General features: G+C 43.4%; 1 protein-coding gene across 1 annotated transcript in view; it reads right to left on the bottom strand.

The window, feature by feature from the left end:
- The window catches only part of Spg7 (SPG7 matrix AAA peptidase subunit, paraplegin), a 75,373-nt gene that overhangs the window by 5,721 nt on the left and 51,311 nt on the right, over positions 1-18,341 (bottom strand). The window contains 3 exon segments of the mRNA XM_050194098.3: positions 4,006-4,172; positions 9,960-10,032; positions 12,218-12,301. Coding sequence (XP_050050055.2) covers positions 4,006-4,172; positions 9,960-10,032; positions 12,218-12,301 — 324 coding nt within the window.

Below are 18,341 nucleotides of genomic sequence, written 5' to 3'. Positions count from 1 at the left end.
CATCAGTCTTATGCACGATGCTAAAATCTATAGAAACGAGCTAAAGTGGTATCACCATCACAAAAGTATCACAGCAACAAGACTCTACAACTCAAATGCCAGTGCTCTATATGTCACATCCCTGGTATCACATTGCTTGACATATCCATACTGCTATTTAGATTACATCGATTCAAACATTTTCGTTGACTGACACAGACCATGAACACAGTACCCAGTTGCTTGCATCACAACATTCTAGTGGCATTGTGCAGTCATTGTGCCTAGCAAAAGTCATATCGTCGCTTGTTGAATACATTTCACTCATGGTTCTCTGAAATACTTGGATATAGCTACTCATATCATTAGCAATAATAATAATATTTGGGGTTTTACGTGCCAAAACCACTTTCTGATTATGAGGCACGCCGTAGTGGAGGACTCCGGAAATTTTGACCCCCTGGGGTTCTTTAACGTGCACCTAAATCTAAGCACACGGGTGTTTTCGCATTTCGCCCCCATCGAAATGCGGCCGCCGTGGCCGGGATTCGATCCCGCGACCTCGTGCTCAACTCATATCATTAGTGAATTTGTTCTTTGTAGAAGGTGTAACACTGTCATCTAAATTCCTGGAGAATTTTATTACTAGACTCATTTCAATAAACTTTCTGCGCAGGTACTAATTTATGCAGCAAACAGTAACACTGAAATCCTTTTTCATATGTGTATGCATGTCCACTTGCACAGTAAACAAGACAACATGTAGTTGATGTGCTCAGTGGGGAGCCAAATGTGTGGCACAAGAGCCACGCATGCAAGAGCACTTAAGGCTCCTCAATCGATGCGCGTTCAGTTGCCTTCATAAGCAGTGGCACTTCTTTATCTGTGGTTTCTGCCTGTTGATTCACGGCTTGAAACCGGTCAAAACTTGTGATGTGCACGTGCTTTCCCAATCTGTCATGGAGGCATTTCTATTCTACGTCAGAATTTTTTTGAGAGTGAAAGCGAGATGAGAACACTTAAGGACAAGGGAGAGTTATTGATACTTAACCTGGGACCATAATTCGTAAGGACTTTTAATGTGATCGTTAAGGGCCCTGTGTCGCAGAAAGTCTGGCATCGGCGTCCAGTGTCCCACGTCTGGCACCCAGTGTCGGACGCCGCTTCGGCAAAAGCTGAACCATGCATACCCAACCACTCTTCTACCACCAAAGTTACTCGTACCTTGTCTTTCATTCTTTATGTAGTGGGGATGAAGCAATGCACGCAGCAGTGGGACACTGTCTGGGCGGCAGATTGCGAACTGTAGATGCCGGCTGAGACTGTTTTTGCTGTACCCATTGTGCGGTCCTTCCGCCTGCCGTCCAACCTTAATAAACCCCCTTTCAAAGTGGTGGAGGTGCGAGGTATTCAAACATGGAAATCTGAAGTCGGACGCTACCAACCGCCCCGACAACGCCTGACGAAACCACCCAGCAGTCCGTCGCCCAATGCCCGCAGGTTTTCGTAACCGGTGCGCTGTGCCAGGGCGACACTCCCTTCTTTAGTGGAACAGATGACCACGATGTGGAAGATTGGTTGGCGACATTTGAAAAGGTGAGTGGCCACAATAAGTGGGACGACCCGTCGAAACTACAGAATGTCTCATTTTATCTCAAGGATGTTGCAAGCCTATGGTAGCACAACCACGAGTCCGACTTCGCTACATGGAGTGCGTTCAAGAAACGCTTTGCAGACGTGTTCGACCTCCCCGCCATGCGCAAACTCCGCGTGAAACAGCACCTCCGCAAACATGCGCAGCATCAAGGCGAAAATTTTACTAGCTACATAGAAGACGTGATCGACTTATGTAAGCGCCTGCATACTTCCATGACTAAGCAAGAGAAGATTAAACACATCCTGAAAGGCAATGACGACAATGCCTTTCAAATGTTGCTGGCCAAGGACCCATGCACCGTCGTTGAGCTTCCGACCTTATGCCAGAGCTTTGATGAGCTACGTAAACAATGCGTTTTAGTTCGGTGGCTGACAACAACAGACAATTCCCTCGCTGCCTTAACCATAGGTGGTGACCACAATACGCTACTGTGGCAAATCAATGAATATGTGCGTAAGGAAGTGGCACAGCAGCTCATGTGTTTGTCATATTTGTCAACTCCAGAAGTGCCTATGCACAATCTAGCGCCATCTATCACAATAATTATTCAGGAGCAGGTCTCCGAGGTGCTGCCGCCCACTGGACAGCCACCGCGTCGACTGCCAGTGTTGGCCCCTCGACCTCTCCGACGGCCACCGGCCCCATTCCCTGGTGCACAGCAGCATATCGTAAATCCATGGTGCACAGCTGACAACTGACCAATATGCTATGCTCATGGAATTCCAGGTCACGCTGCATGCTTCTGTCGTCGGCGCTTCGTGGCAGCCCCGGGTGCACCACGATACTGCGACTATTCTTTCCGGCCCTAGAACTACACGCCACAGGACGCGCCACCTGATATGTATGCCCAGGACCCCCAGCCTGACTCCGCCTTTCAACCCTTCCCTTCCTGTCGCTCACCCTCACCACGCCGCTGTTCTTTGTCACCTATGCGTTGCCAACCCAGCACTGAGACGGAAAACTGACTGCTGCAGCTCCAGAGGCATGAGCTGCGTCGTCGTCGACCTGTGCAAGTCCTCGCTTGTCCCCCGCCAATATTGTTCCAAGTTTTTGTTGAAGGTGTTCGAACTCTTATGCTCTTCGATACTGGCGCCACTATATCCGTAATTAGTCAGAAACTTTGCCGCTATTTTTGCAAAGTGACAATGCCACCTACAGCATTTTCCCTCAGTACTGCAAGCGCACGGCGAATTCATCTGGTTGCAGCCTGTACGGCTAAAGTCGTCATTGGAAACGTACTGTACAACATTGAGTTTATTGTGTTGACTTCGTGTTCACATGATGTGATCCCTATTACACAAGCTGTCCCCTATTACAACGTGGAAAAGCTTTCATTGCTGAATTTGTCAATTATCATGCAAGACAGACTCCCGCTATCAGTATTCTTGCACTGTGTCTGCTTAAGAATCCCCAAAAGATGGGCTTGTACGTGTTCATCATTAAATTTCAGTGCCAAATGGCAGTTAACTTGGGGTGTGTGATACTGCTTTTAAATTAATTGGCCAATTGATTGGACAGTTGTTGACTGTCGCCACAGGTTGACCACCACTATCGCCACAGCCGAAAATTTTAATAATTTTTTGGGTACGAGTTCACCAAATGGATAGCTTGTGCAGCTTCAATTTGGCATCCCTGCCTGCCTGCCCTGCTTGGCAGCATGTTCCCATCACTTTCACATTACAATATTCAATACAGGCAAACCACATTACAACGAAGTCGCATATGACATGAAAATACCGTCATCATATTCAATATTAATTACGAGCATGTGCTCGTTACATGTTGATATCACTAAGAAATATTTTATATTTACTTTGTTATATCCAATAATTTGCTATTTCGAGACCCAACTATTTATAGCATACAAGTACAAAATTTAGTTATATAAGTATAGATGTATTCAAAATAACCAACATAGGCTACCTGCTTGTGACATTGCGTAAATTAAGCAAAGAGCAAAATAAAGCACTGTGCAAACCTCATAATTCTCAATGTGTCATATATGTAAAAACTCCAAAACATCAGAATTCTGATTTAAGTACAGGGAACTTAATGCACAGCCTATAATAGCGTTTTTTATGCTGGAGTGAGTTTTTTCAGTTGTGGGCAGCTCATCAAACCAATTACTAACTAATTATGTTCTGAATCCAATGACATTTCTTTTTTTTTTTTTATGCACAAATGTACTCTATGACCTCAAATAAAGGTGAATAAGTTCGAATTTTTCCTTGGTGTGGAACAGTGTTTGGGTTTTACAGGGTTAATAGCTCATATAAAGGCTGCACATGTGAAAAATACTCGCTGCCAATGGAAACATTACTAAAATCAAGGAAAATACCACCAAAAAATGATGTCTGAAGAAAAGGCACCTCATCAATGGTGTTTGCTAGGCGTCGGCTATACGGCTTCTTTCCAACCATAGTTTGGCTCTCATCTTCAGCAGGAAATGAGAGTGGACCTATTACTGGGTCCATACCATACTGGCGAATCATGCTATAAGCCATCTTCCGCACTTTCTTTAGATCATCTTCAGCACCTGCAAGAAGCATTAAAGCACAAGTGTTGATTGTCCCACACGCAACACGTTCATCAGTGTAGAAAATGTATGCACACTGTATGCCAACCTATCTTTTGCAATTCCCATACAATCCAGATACAGTTAAACCTCGATTTAACTAAGTCATTAAAAAAGGCAATTTGCTTCACTATATCGAAATTTTGTTGTGTTGAAGTTTGACCTTTTATGCAAATAAGTACAGATACCAATCGATGTTTCTTACATGGAAAGGGGCCACAGAATTTTCCGAATTTCGGGCAATCGAAAAAAGCAAATTTGAATGAGAAAACAATTCATTTTGATAAATTTAGGAGTCAGCGACGAATGATACGGTTCCATGCCAAGTATGTCGACGATATCTTCACATCGGCAGTACGAATTAAGCGAAGCCATGCCACACTCTCGCGTGCACTCCGCCCCCGTGGCTGATACCCTCGCCCACACTGGGGCGGCGCTATCAGAAAAAGCGTGGGCAGCGAGGAACGAATGCTTCGTCTGCCTCTCGCTACAACGGGTCATCGAAACTCGAGATTACGCAACCTCCAATACTAAACGGGCGGGAAGACAGCTTACAAAGTGCGACGCCGTCTCGGCACACCAAATCCTTGCAGATGCGGCAGGTTACCTCTAAAGCAGGGTGTGAGGCTGTATATGCGCTCAGCCACACTTACAGCCATGGTCAGCCACGGCCGAGATGCGCCAGAAATGGAGGCGCACGCCAACTTACCCCTTACACTCCTTCGCGCGCACTTAATCGCGTTACCGTGAGCTTGCTCCCCTCCCTATATTGCCCTCTGCTGGTGCGGGAAGGCGGCAGTCGTGAAGCCAGCATCCTTCTTGTCTCACCCTCGCACACTTTCACTCACACCTAAAGCACAAAGTGCGCGGGGCGTGATGGGATCTTATCGCCCTTGGACTTTATATGGAATGCGATGCGGCTCCATTTTGGTGGTCGCTCTTGTTGTGTTGCGTGATTTGAGAGACGTGTCTGCAAGCAGCCGCTTGTGATTCAATCATTTGACCATCTGCATCTTTTGACCATTTCAACGAACTGCCAAATTCGTAAAAGGTTGCTAGAGGTCTCGTTTGTCAGCACCCAACCTCGGCATTTCTGAGCCGTTACCTGGACATTGACCTTTGAAAGGGAGAAAGGTACCCTCTCAGTCCAAGTGCAAGTGCGTGCTCGTGAATTATGATGACCCAGGGTTCCCGGATTGGTGCGACTTTGGCCACCACGTGGAGAAAGGAAAATGGTGATCGATCCCAACTAGACTAGTTAAGCCGGTACACTGAGGAGCGCCGCAGTCCGTTGACTGAGATCCTTGAATGATGTAAATACCTGTATAAAGCTTTTCTTCCTTCCCTCAACTTGTCCTGATGACTGCCCCGGCACGACGCCAACTCGAGATGACATCGGCCACGCAACCCCAGTCCGAACAACACAGACTACGCTGAGCCTATCTTTCCTTTTTCTCTCTGCACTTGTCCACATTCCACACAAGATAAGGTCGATCCTCTGCTGTTGCTCATATGCAGCACCCTCCTCACTTTCCATCCCCTACTCCGTCATCTAAAGCTTTTGGCAAGACATTCACAATGCAGCTTCTACCACTACACATCAGTGATATCGCGTGACTCCTCCCCGATTTTCATGATGTGCAGAGGAACCATTGTAAACACACTCTACACTACAGCACTGCAGGGACCAGATTCATCAGCCCAGGCCCGGCCTGGGCACGTTGTCCGAAACCTGAGCCTCGTGGCTTCAAGCCCAGCCACGACCTGGGCCCGCTGAAGTAACTAGGTCTATGTGCACATGCAATAAACATGTCATAGCTTAAGTGGTATATCGAAAGACATTACAATAAAACTGCAGTTAAAATAAAACATGGCAATAAAACCTTTTTTTTTTTATTCCAGTAAGTCTATTAACCCCGAGAACGACCCACAAGGGCGCTGCGAGCGCTGCTTGCGTGACGTCAGGGTACGGATTCGTCTGCTGCAGTTTGGATGGTGTCCGTTCGTCTTCTGCAGTGCTTCTGTTTGTTCGGTCTCGTTCTCTATGCTTGTATACTCATGATGGTCGTCTGAAATATACTTTTACCACTTTTTCATTCACGAAAATTTATTCAAGAAGCTTATTCCCTAGGCGACAATATATTTCTCAAAGGTAACGCTACAGTGCCAACTGAAGGAGCTCAGACCAGCCCACTGTGGATTTTTCATGTGTGGATCTATACTTTCAGTGGTAGCTCACATGAATAATAAAAGCACAAACGCAAAAATATAGTACATAAGAATCCAGTTCGAATATCATACCTGCCATGATGCAACAAGCATCTCAGGAACGCTGGTGATATATGGCTTATACAACATTTACCTTGATTTTAACCCGCTAAATCATATTTGCTCACAAGAGTAGTTCCTGGTGTAATAAAGAATTTTTGAATTTCTTCGCAGTAGCAGTCGGCAGTAACACGAGGGCTAACAACTACTTTTCTTTGCTACGCAAGACAACCGACATAGCAAAGAAAAGCAGTATTTAGAAATTATGCTGTAATCTAAACCCTTCTTGATATGATATATTGGTTGGCTTGATAGGCAGGGCGCTTGCACAATCCCGGTCTGCTGTGTACTTAAGTAGGCAGTCTTCAGAATAAAATTTAGTTGCGAGTTAGCGCTTGTCATATGCTTCTGCGTCTATCTTCTGTCCAGTCTTGGAATTGCACTTACCAGTATTCAGTTGTTAAGCTAATTGAGGCTTACAGCTGTTTGCAGCATACGAAAAGGATGTGTGATGTGATGTGATAACTTTATTTGGAATCCGGCGATTGGGAGGCCCGGGCCTGGGGCCGCCTAGATGGCCACTGGGAGCTGCTGCTCCCGTGCGGCTTCCTTGGCTCGCTGGACGGCCCAAAGTTGGTCTTGGAGTTCTGAGCTGAGCAGCACGGCCGACCACCGCGCCCGTAGATTTTCTGGGGAGACTGCCATTTTATTTTGGTATATTTCACAACCCCACAACATGTGTTGAAGGGTGGCTCTAACAGACTTGCAGAGCTTGCACATATCGCTCTCGTATATATCGGGGTAGAAAGTTTTTAGTTGCACGGGACTCGTATAAGTTTCTGTTTGTAGTCGCCTCCAAGTAACGGACTCAGCTCTGTTCAGTTTAGTGTGAGGCGGTGGTAATACTCGCCTCCGATTTTGATAGAATTTGGTAATATCGCTAAATCTTGTTAATATATCTTTTTCTCTCCAGATTTCCTCCTCCGCGTTCTCCTGACCGATGAAAGTCACTCTTTGCTCAGCTCGGCGAGTGAGACCTCGAGCTTCGCGGTGTGCTACCTCGTTGAGGTTGATTGCGGGAATGTCTGGAGTCGTATGCGCTGGGAACCAGAGCAATTGCCTGCCGTTCTTCTCTGCATTGGAGAACTTTGCTTCATTGACTCTGATGATGTGCCATGCCTCAGGAGAGATCCTACCTTTTGCATAATTTCTAATGGCCGCTTGAGAATCACTAATGATGTACTGAGCATTCGTGGAGACCAATGCTAGTGCAATGGCTACCTCCTCTGCGGTCTCGGAATGTTTGGTATTAACTGATACGCTTGTAAGGAGTTTTTGGGTGTGATCTACGATTACTGCTACATAGCTATTTCTGTCTGGGTATTCAGCAGCGTCTACGAAGGTTGCTCTGTCGTCTCACCCAAAGCTTCGGATAATTTTCTCTGCTCTACTCTTGCGTCTGCCGTCGTTGTAACCTGGATGCATGTTCTTGGGTATATTTGGTACTAGGAGTTTGTCACAAATTTCTCTCGTTATCGTCCTCTTTTCCCCGTATAAATTGTGGTAATTCATTCCTAGTTTGCTTAGTATATGCCGTCCCGTTTTGGTTTTGGTTAGTCGCTCTGCTTGAGATGTTTGTTGTGCTTCTATGAGTTCGTCCAGTGTGTTGTGGAGTCCTAACCTTAGCAAGAGATCCGTGCTCGTACTGATGGGAATACCTAAGGAAGGTACCAATATTTATTCCCTTTTCCGTGCTACACGTTCAACTCACTTAAGCAGTTTACTGGTGTTTGTAGCTTGAGGAACAGACCTGACGAATCTGGCGAATTGACACTGGCTTCTCAGCACAAATTTTTGAGTGAAATATGAATTTTTGGACTGTTTGGCTACAGCCAGAATAAGGCCGAAGCATCATTTATTAGTAGTATAGAACATATTGAAGATATCATTATTTCCTGGTAGAGGTAAAAAATCAAGTGAATTCAAGTGAGACTTCTGGAGTCTTCCTTATGAGGCTGGTATGCGAGGTTCTGTTTGACGTACTGACGAAGCGAATAGTTCTCAGTTTGTATACGTAAGCAATGCAGTTTCGAGACACCACGAGGCAGAAGGTGTTTGAATTTTCATTTTCAAGACAGTCTATGCTGCGCTGTAGTGCCTCGAGTATACTTTAGGCATTGCAATTGGCACTGTAAAAACTGCATCAGGGTTTTAATTCGAAGTTGTAGAGAACTGATGGGTTTCGTGAACAATGCGTGCCTTGCCATGGTGACATTCGGTTGCTTCCGTTGGATGAGGGGTATGCCATATTGTGGATCAAGGCGACTTAGGGCCACTATGACTGCCGGTCCCGGGTTTTTGGGTAGGGCCGGGCTCGTGCAGTGCTCCACGCTACACGAAAAAGTTGCGCTCCAAATAGTGCACATTTCAAATTTGCCACATTAAAAGCAGTATAATTAATGATTTGTTGTGCATTTCAAGAATTACAACTCCATACCGTGATTAGGTTGTTAAAAAATTTGTTTCAGTGCTGTTTTAAGGTGCAAGAACAAAACACAAATGCCACAGACACAATGATCCTATGTATGTAGAATGTGTTACTAAGGGCATTAAAGGGATACTAAAGGCAAATGTGGAATGTTAAAATACCAGTTGAAAAACATCGCAGGGCTTGTTTCGTGCCAAGAAAAGACTTAGTTCAAGAGAAAATGACGTGTGAAAGGGCACTGTTCTAGTGCAATTCAAGTCACCCAGCATGCGCGAGGTGGTGCGACACTGCATTCATCACTGCCCTTTACTGCCGTCGGTGAGTAAAACAGTGCCTGAGTGCTGGCACTACAGTTTTTTGTGTAAGCGAAAGCGTGGCTATCAAAACTATAAAAAATGTTAGAGGGCGAGTGGCACAGAGTCAACAAAAAAGGAAAACTTTTGACAAGCCAGATCGTTGTCAAGGGTAACTTTAACGAGTTCATTTTTCTGTCTCGAATAGAAGTGAACAAGTAGCATTTTTTCTCAGTTTTACTAAAAGGATCATGAAGTGCAATAAATCTTTTATTATCAGAGGTTGAGTACTAATGACACAATTATAATGAGACATCATCAGGCTAGTATTATAATGTGGTAGAGTCTCAAATCGTGTCCTACATTTCCCTCGATTTCCTGCCTACTAAAGCTTTGTTCTTGATAATACTGATGCCTTACACGTTATCAAATATTAATCTATCACATTAACTTGATTTAATAATACCGTTTGGTGTCTCATTAATAGTTGGAAATAACATTTAAAATTGGAAAATGTATTACTTTGTTCATTTCCCTTATTCTGACTTTTCTATTGTAGCAATGATAACATTAGAGTAGCGCTAACAAAAGCACAGCTGTCTTTTCTAACTGTTTAAAAGGACTAGATTCAGACTATTTAAGAAATCACAGTTTCATTTAGTCAACACCAATGATGGGAGCAAGCATGCAATACCATACCTGTGCTCACACGGTTGAATGTTACTGACTCAGCGACCCTTCCTCCAAGTGCCATGCACATTTTCTGGAACAACTGCAAGTTACAAATTATTCTGCATTACTCCTCTACCAACTTTCAAGTATTCCAAATATGATGGCAGAAATATCTTTTGAAAAAGAAAAGGGAGTTACACTAAATTGTATTGCCATATTAAAGGTAGAAATGCACAAGAAAGAGTGAAGTGTTTCGGCAAATTCGCCCATACACAAAAACTAGCAGGCAACTGCGCATAGAAAAGTGCTGCTCAATTTGAATTCCTGTTTGCATATCTGACCCCCGCTATAATACAGCTCCAACCCCACTTTACCCAACTTTAACTACATCTTTATTTAAACAGAGTTTTTCATTCGCCGAGAAAGCTTCCACAGAAGATCACACATTTTACTAGGCTCGGCGCAGTCGTATGGCAATGCAGTCTTAATTTATTGAACTTAATGAATCCTTTCGAGATTAGTGCTGTAACAATGGCCAGTACAAGTCACTAGTTATGATGTTTCTAGGCACATAAGTTAATTTCATGCTTACAATAATTTGTTTTCATCACAATTTCATTTCTGGTAAACAGTGACGGGTGAACTAGCTGCAGTTGCTGCCATACGTTTTGCATGCTCCTGGAGACAGACATCTTGGTGTACTCCGCACTGCAGTGCTTATGGCTGTTTCAATGCACAAATATGCTCCCTACAGTTCCATATCATCATGGCATGAAATTAGATATTTCACTGTACCACAAATTGGCGGCCTCACTGATGTGACAGTGTTGCTTTATGCTTCATAAGCTCACCTGGTGGCATAAATTGAGTCTAATGCTAACACATTAGCATTCTTAGGATACTTCACGCACTTTCTGGGGGCTATCTGTTTGTATCTATGTTTGTATCTGTGCATGTCTGTAAGCATTATCCTGCCAACCTGGGTCGTGCATTGGGCTGCTGTGCAGAGGGTTCGAAACCAACCAACTTGGGTCACCGGAGTATGTGGCAATGTGTACACATGTGCTGCTCTTACAAACCTATTTCACACCTATCTGGGGCACTGTAGATGCAGGACTGGGTAGGTATCACTGTTCAATGAAACTATTTGACACAGACTTGGAGCACTGGGTATGTGTCACTCGGTTTGTGCTGGCCTTCAGTGAACCTCTTTGATGCCAGCTTTGGTCACTGTTTATGTAACAGTAGCCGTGTGCCGTTTTTCAATGAATGTCTTCGATGCCAAATTGGGTAACTAGGTATGTGCCACTGGAAATGTGCTGCTCTACGGCGACAAAAAGATCCCAAATATTTCTCCGATGCTTAGCGGAATCGAACCCACATCACAAGGGTTCCTCAAGGACAGCAACCAGACGCTTTTGCAGGCTGCATCACAAATGCACTGGGTATGTGCTGCTTCTTAATCAATGTCTTTCATAACGCTTTGGTGAGCGGCACTGTGAATGCATGGGTTATGTGCTGCTCTTCAATGAACCTCTCGCCAACTTGGGTCGCTGAGTGTGTGCCACTGGGTGCGCAGCAAGCGAGGGAATAATTCTCTGTGTTTGCACGCACCAGCACGCCATGCTTCTTGTCTCGGAGGCCACGCACGGACTTCTCGGCAGCATCACTAGATGGTGCAGCATGTCCAGAAAGACGTGAGAGAGAGGAGCTTGGTTGCCGCACGACACGTTTCTAAGCGTTTGCACGCACCAGTGCACCAAGCATTTTTGGAGGCCACATGCAGGTTCGGCGGTGGCAGCGCTAAATGGCCCGAGTGTTCTTAGGGAAGCGTGAAAGAGGAGTCCCACTGCAGCACATTCCTCATACATAACTAATTTCGACAGCAGCAATACATTGTGTCGCTATATTGACTCGATGCTAAATACATTACCGTCAACAGTCATTGTAAGATGGGTTCTGTCAATTTTTTTTTTAGTAAAATAATTACAGTCTAAATTTCTATTCGAATTTTAAGTGTTAAAACACATACATTAACAGAAATGCAGAAAAACTGCTTTAATGAGCTTCTTGGGCTGAACTTTGTAAAGACGCACTTTCTTTCCCATTTTCCCCTTCTTGCACACCGAGTGACCAATTCCATAGACAATAATGGGGGCACAATGCTCATGACGGAAGGTCGAAAGAATGGAAAATGAAATGCATTCTTGCAAATTGTGGCCTTTGCCAATAAATATAGCACTGATACATAGAAGATCAAGTGTAAAGGTGTATAGTATAATTACCTGCTCATACGAATAAAGCTTTTGGTCTGAGGGCAAGTATTGTGCAAATCCCAAGGCATTTGATGTCCGTGGCACAATTGATACCTGTGTGAAAGAATAATATTGACCTTCATAGTTACACTTGTAACAAAAATATTCTGATTTGTATTCATTTAAACAAAGTAAAGGCACAAGAATGAGTAGCAAGAAAATAAAACAAAAGTGAGTACTAAAAGGCAACAAAAAAATGCATCACTAAAATGTTCACACTAATGGCAAAAAGAAGTTCTCCATCTCAGCCTAACTCACGATTGAATAAAAGCCCTATTGAAAGGGGCTGCAAGCACCAGATATGAGGAAATTCTAGCTACAGCATGCCATTGAATATGCAAGATCACTACCTCTACTCATTTACCAGGCCCACCTTTGTGCACTACAAGCCAATGCAATTTTTCTCATCTGTAACACTAGCTTCTCACTCCATCTGTGCACACACTGACATGTACATTCCACGTTTTGCAGCTGACAGACATTTTTTCTCTTAGTTGCTAGCTGTAGCCTCCCGAGCCCATGTCTGCTTCGCAAATCTGATTCAGATGTGAATTGGGTGGTCTACCATTTTACCTTTTTGAAGGACGCAAAATGAACAGTACGTGCAAATGAGGCGCAAGACAAATATTTTTAAACTACTTAAAAATGCCACACTTCCTTAATATTACAATGGACCTATCTATGTCACTATATGCTCCTGCCATGTGCATACACCAGTCTCAGTGCAATTTTAATGGTTGGAAGCAATCGTGGAAGTCATTTCTGTCAGGCCGTTCAGTGTACCTCGCATTGCCTTCAAATCTCATCTACCATCTCAAATCTTCCCTCTCTAGCATAGTTTTTGTTAAGCAAAAGAAAATACAGAAAGCCATGGCTGGCATGTATACCTAGGTTTGGCGTCCTTTATCGATCAGCAAATGAAGTATTTATCATATTCAGAATACTGTTTTAGCATTGCGCACGCCTGTACTTCAATATCAAAATTAAATATTGGGCTTTTACTGCACAAAGCAAGAATGCCCTAAACAACTGAGTTTGAGCATCCGCAACGCCACACTGTACCATAAAGCTCAAAGTGATATGGAAGTCAGACTTGAAATTGAGATAGCTAACAAATTTGGGACAAGATTTGCAAAATTTCAAGGTCATGGTGGTAATGAGCAATACTTTAATTGCCAATTATGAGCTAACTAAGGCAAAGTGAACCACGGCGCTACATCACTAAGATGCGGGGGTGCTGTTGTCGGGAGTGACTTTTGCATGCTAGGCACTTTACCGCCGATCCGCCACGCCTACCTCAGTAGCCGCTGAGTTTCGTGGGTGCGCGAGAAGTTCTATGTGTGCAGTCCTTATTCTGCAGTTTTACAATGAAGGAAACGCAGTATGCCGACAAGCTGCATTGTGTTAAAAGACGCAAGAGGCTTAACTTTTCATAGGTTTCCTGTTTATGAATACCGTCGCAAACAATGGGCCGTCGTGGTAGAAAGTGAAAATTGTATTCCAATATCAACGCATCGATTATGCACCAATAATTTCATAATAGTTAAGCTTCTGTGTTATTTTGCGTGGTGTGTATTAGCCTACAAGGGTACTTAGAATTGTTAGTAGCATGTCATTACAATTTCTTACCACACTGTGGGAAGGCTAGATTAGGATTAGCCTTGAATATAGGTCAAGCACTAGCAGATGCACCTCAAAGCACGTCACATTAGCAGTGTTGATAACCAAGCACACGTTCACCTACGCAGGCAGCACGGACACAGATATGTTAATTTTAGTGCGGATGTCATAAACAAGCCTGAATGTGTTAATGAATTTCCGTGTGCAAAATAAAATATACAGAGTCGGAGTGATCGGACGGCTGCGGCCAACAGCCCAGAATTCATGGGCCTACACAGCTGGTGTTGCCGTAGAGCTGGTACCTCGCCGGTCCCAGCATCCAGCCGAGGCGATCACTTCTATCACCGCTCACGGCGGCATAAAAATCAGCTACAGTTTGTTTTTCACATGAAATAGTACTTAATAGAACAAAATTACATCGAATGTGCCCATGTTCCGTAAAGCAGCACCCATTCTAAAGAACTTGCACGATCGCAATAATCGTACAGTATACCTTGGTGCTATATACAGACCACCAAACTCTCCAGTGAATGTGCTCATTAAACTGAGAAGCTTTATGGACGCACACCTAAAGCATGAAGACAATATTATTTTACTAGGAGACTTCAACCTTCCTGGAATTAATTGGTCGACCTTTTGTGCAGAGGGAAATGACGTCCCTAATTGTGAACAACTACTTGAGATCGCTTTCTGTTATGACTTGTCTCAGGTCGTCTCAGCTTGTACGCGTGTGGGTCGAACTACTTCCTCAATCCTTGATTTAATATTCTTATCTGGTTGGTTGCTCCCATTTGTTAACATGTGTGAAACTGTTGAAGGTCTCTCTGATCATAAAATGGTTATGATGTCACTAGATGTGTGTGCTAATCTCATGCGCGAGAACGAGAAATTCCTGATTCCAAACTTCAAAGCCGCCAATGACCTGGCAATACTGGAACATCTGGAGCAGTCATATTATTCTTTTTTGGAGTTGTGCAGATCATCTGGTACTACTGAGGAACTATGGAAATTTTTCCATGATATGACAACATTTTGCATACAACATTTCATTCCTGAACGTTCTAAACGTGTAGGAAAAAGAAACCCCTGGGTAACTCGGGAAATAATACACACAAAAAGAAAACTTAAACGTATGCGAAAGGCCTGCACCCTCCGTCCTAGTATCGAACAGAAACATGACATTCATCTTTTAGGTAAAAAGCTCCGGCATAACCTGAAGACGTCTAAAGATAACTTTTATAACTCAACACTGAAACGATTTCTCAAAGAAGCCCCAGATAAGTTTTGGAGGTACTTGAATCCAACGGCTAAGTCGTGTAGCATGCCCACAGACAAAAGTAGCCAGGACCAAGCGGAGGCATTTAACTCCTTCTTTTCCTCAGTTTTTACCATCGATGACGGTATTTTGCCTACCATCAATGATTATGCAGACAGACTTCCTATTCAGAATATCAAGATTACAGAAGAGGGCGTTTTCAATCTCTTACTTCACGTTAATATAAAAAAAAGTCCCGGTCCTGACGAAATCCCCAATGAATTCCTTTATAGATATGCCGAATGGACATCCAAGTTTTTAACACTAATTTTTCGATCATCCATTTCCAGTGGCTCGTTTCCCACTGCCTGGAAGCGCGCAAAAATTGTGCCCATACATAAAGGTGGCCCAACCTCTGGCACTAGCAACTACCGACCGATATCGCTCACGAGCACCTGTTCTAAAATGCTAGAACACATTGTGTCAAAGCATCTGCTCACCTATTTAGATGAACATAAATTACTTTTTCCAGGTCAACATGGCTTTCGCAAAGGTTTGTCCACCGTCACTCAGCTTATTGAGCTTGTGCATGACCTTTCTAGCACAATTAATGCCCGCGGCCAAACTGATATAATATTCTTAGACTTTGCAAAGGCCTTCGACAAGGTGTCCCACAAAAAGCTTTTACTTAAAATCAGTGCTACTTTCAAAAATTCTTCTCTTACGCGGTGGTTCACTTCCTACCTTGAACATAGAGAACAATATGTTCAATTGGGACATCAGCAATCTAGTTTATCTCCCGTGGTATCTGGGGTACCCCAGGGTAGTGTCTTAGGGCCCCTTTTATTCTTAGTTTTTATAAATGATCTGCCAAATGAAATCACTACCCAAATAAGAATGTTTGCCGACGACTGCATATTGTACAAGAGAATAGAGTCACCAGGTGATCAGGCCGACCTTAAGCTTAACTTACAGAAAATTAAGGACTGGTGTGATCGGTGGCAAATGCAGCTTAACCCAACTAAATCGGTTTTTATGTCCATCTCTAGAAAAAAGAATATCTTAAATTTCTCATACAGTATCAACGGTCATGAGCTTGCTCGAGTTAAACAACATAAATACCTAGGTCTTATATTTACACCCGACTTGCGTTGGAATCTTCATGTATATGAGCTTTGCGCAAAAGCTAACAAAGTATTGTGGGGGCTGAGACGTCACCTGCACTGTGCCTCCCCCGAAATTAAAATTATAGCTTACAAAACCTTGCTAAGGCCTATAATTGAATACGCAAAAATAGTATGGGATCCCTACACCCAAAGTAACTGTCTAAAACTAGAGAAGGTCCAGCGCCTTACTTCTAGGTTTATATTTAATAAATACCGCCATTTTCACTCTCCGACTGAATTGTGTAAACTTGCAAAGCTTCCACCTCTGCAAAAACGTACGGAGTATGAAAGGCTTAAATTCCTGTTCTTAGTAATTCATAACCATGTCAAAATAAGATACGACGAGTACTTCCAGATCAAGACACAGGAAACATCACGGCACAGACACAGCATGTATATACCTCCTCCCACAGTGCACAATGACTGCTTCAGGTATAGTTTTTTTCCCAGGGCAATTCAGCAGTGGAACTCTTTGCCTGACTCAATTGTCCAAATAAAATCACTTAATGCATTCTTGGAAGCGATACATTGTCTTATGTACCCTGATACACCCTGATGTTCTGTAGTAATATTGTGACATAATAAGTCAAAATGTGCTCTGTATTTATATTGTTAATGTGTTTCATATCAGCAGTGCTACTTCATTTTTTCTTAAGTGTTTTGTTAATTTTTTTTTTAGTGCATTGTTCAATCGCACTAATGCACTTTTGTTTATGTATGTTACATCCACTCCTGTAATAGCCCGTCATGGGCTGACAGTATCAATAAATAAATAAATAAAAAAAACGATCTGATGGCATTTCGTCTTGCAGACGGAAACCAAACGCTGACTGTCTCACCAAGGCGGTGAGGCTGGCTTGCAAGTATAGTATGTTTCGTTTACTATTTGCACTGACGACAAAGAGAAAACCAATTTATTTAAGCCTAGGTTCATTGTGCAGTCAAAAATAAGCACACTAAACCAAGCTGCAGCCAGATCACAAGCAACATCGGCCGTGATTGTGGCGGTCAGCGAGTTAGGCCTACCGTCTCGTTCGGCTGTATTTTGATGGAGGTAAAATGCAAAAACGTACACTGGGTGCATGTTAAAGTACCCCAGATTGTCAAAATTACTCTGGCGCGACGGTGCTATTCGCAATACATGCAGATGGTTATGCTGCGGAGCAGCCAGTGAGATAAATGCTTCAAAGATTATCCGCATAGTGCCTCTGTACAGCTCCGTGCACATGGGTTCGTTCCTGATGTGTTGAAAGCTTGCATCTATGCCATAAAAAATTTAAAAACAACAGGATATGTTGTGTGCATTAGTGCACCAATCAAGCGGCGAAGGGTGAAATAAGTCTTCATTCCTTTACGATGGACACATGTCTAAAAAAGAGGTGGGTTATGAAGCTTTGGATTGGCTAGCCTCCAACACCGCCAAAGAAAATTTGTAGCATACACTTTGTCGCCAAGGGCTTCTTCTAGAGTAGCTCCAGTAAGCAAAATGCAAATTGTCGACATTGATAACAAAAACATAAACATTAAAGTTTTATGATGTTGTGGGTGCAGCTTATGTGAAGTGGACGTTCAATGCAGCACGAAAAGACCCAAGCTAACGACTTCACGCCTATGCCTTACGACATTATAAGGCTGTCGGAATGCTACCGCACCAGTTGATTATTTGTTAGGCAACTGTCTCTGCTTTTGTTTTTGCATTTTGCCCCCATCGAAATGCAGCCACTCCACCCCTGCAGGGATAAACGCTCGATAGTACCGATGTGCAGGCCATATGAGACATTGTGTACGTCTGTGGGACTGTAGTTCGAAGTATTTTTCAGGTCTGGTCCTATATTTTAAAAACCCAGTAGTTTTATTACAGGTTCTGAAAGTACCAACCTATTGTGCTTCAAGAACTATGCATACCACTCCTTGTGAGAGCAAAAGAAGCAATTAATTGAATTTGCTCTGACAAGGAGTGGTATGCATAGTTTTTGAAGCACAATAGGTTGGAACTTTCAGAACCTGTAATAAAACTACCGGGTTTTTAAGATATAGGACCTGAAAAATACTT

Source organism: Dermacentor andersoni, chromosome 1 (assembly GCF_023375885.2).
Source record: "Dermacentor andersoni chromosome 1, qqDerAnde1_hic_scaffold, whole genome shotgun sequence".
NCBI lineage: Eukaryota > Metazoa > Arthropoda > Arachnida > Ixodida > Ixodidae > Dermacentor > Dermacentor andersoni.
This window is presented reverse-complemented; position numbering and strand designations above follow the sequence as displayed.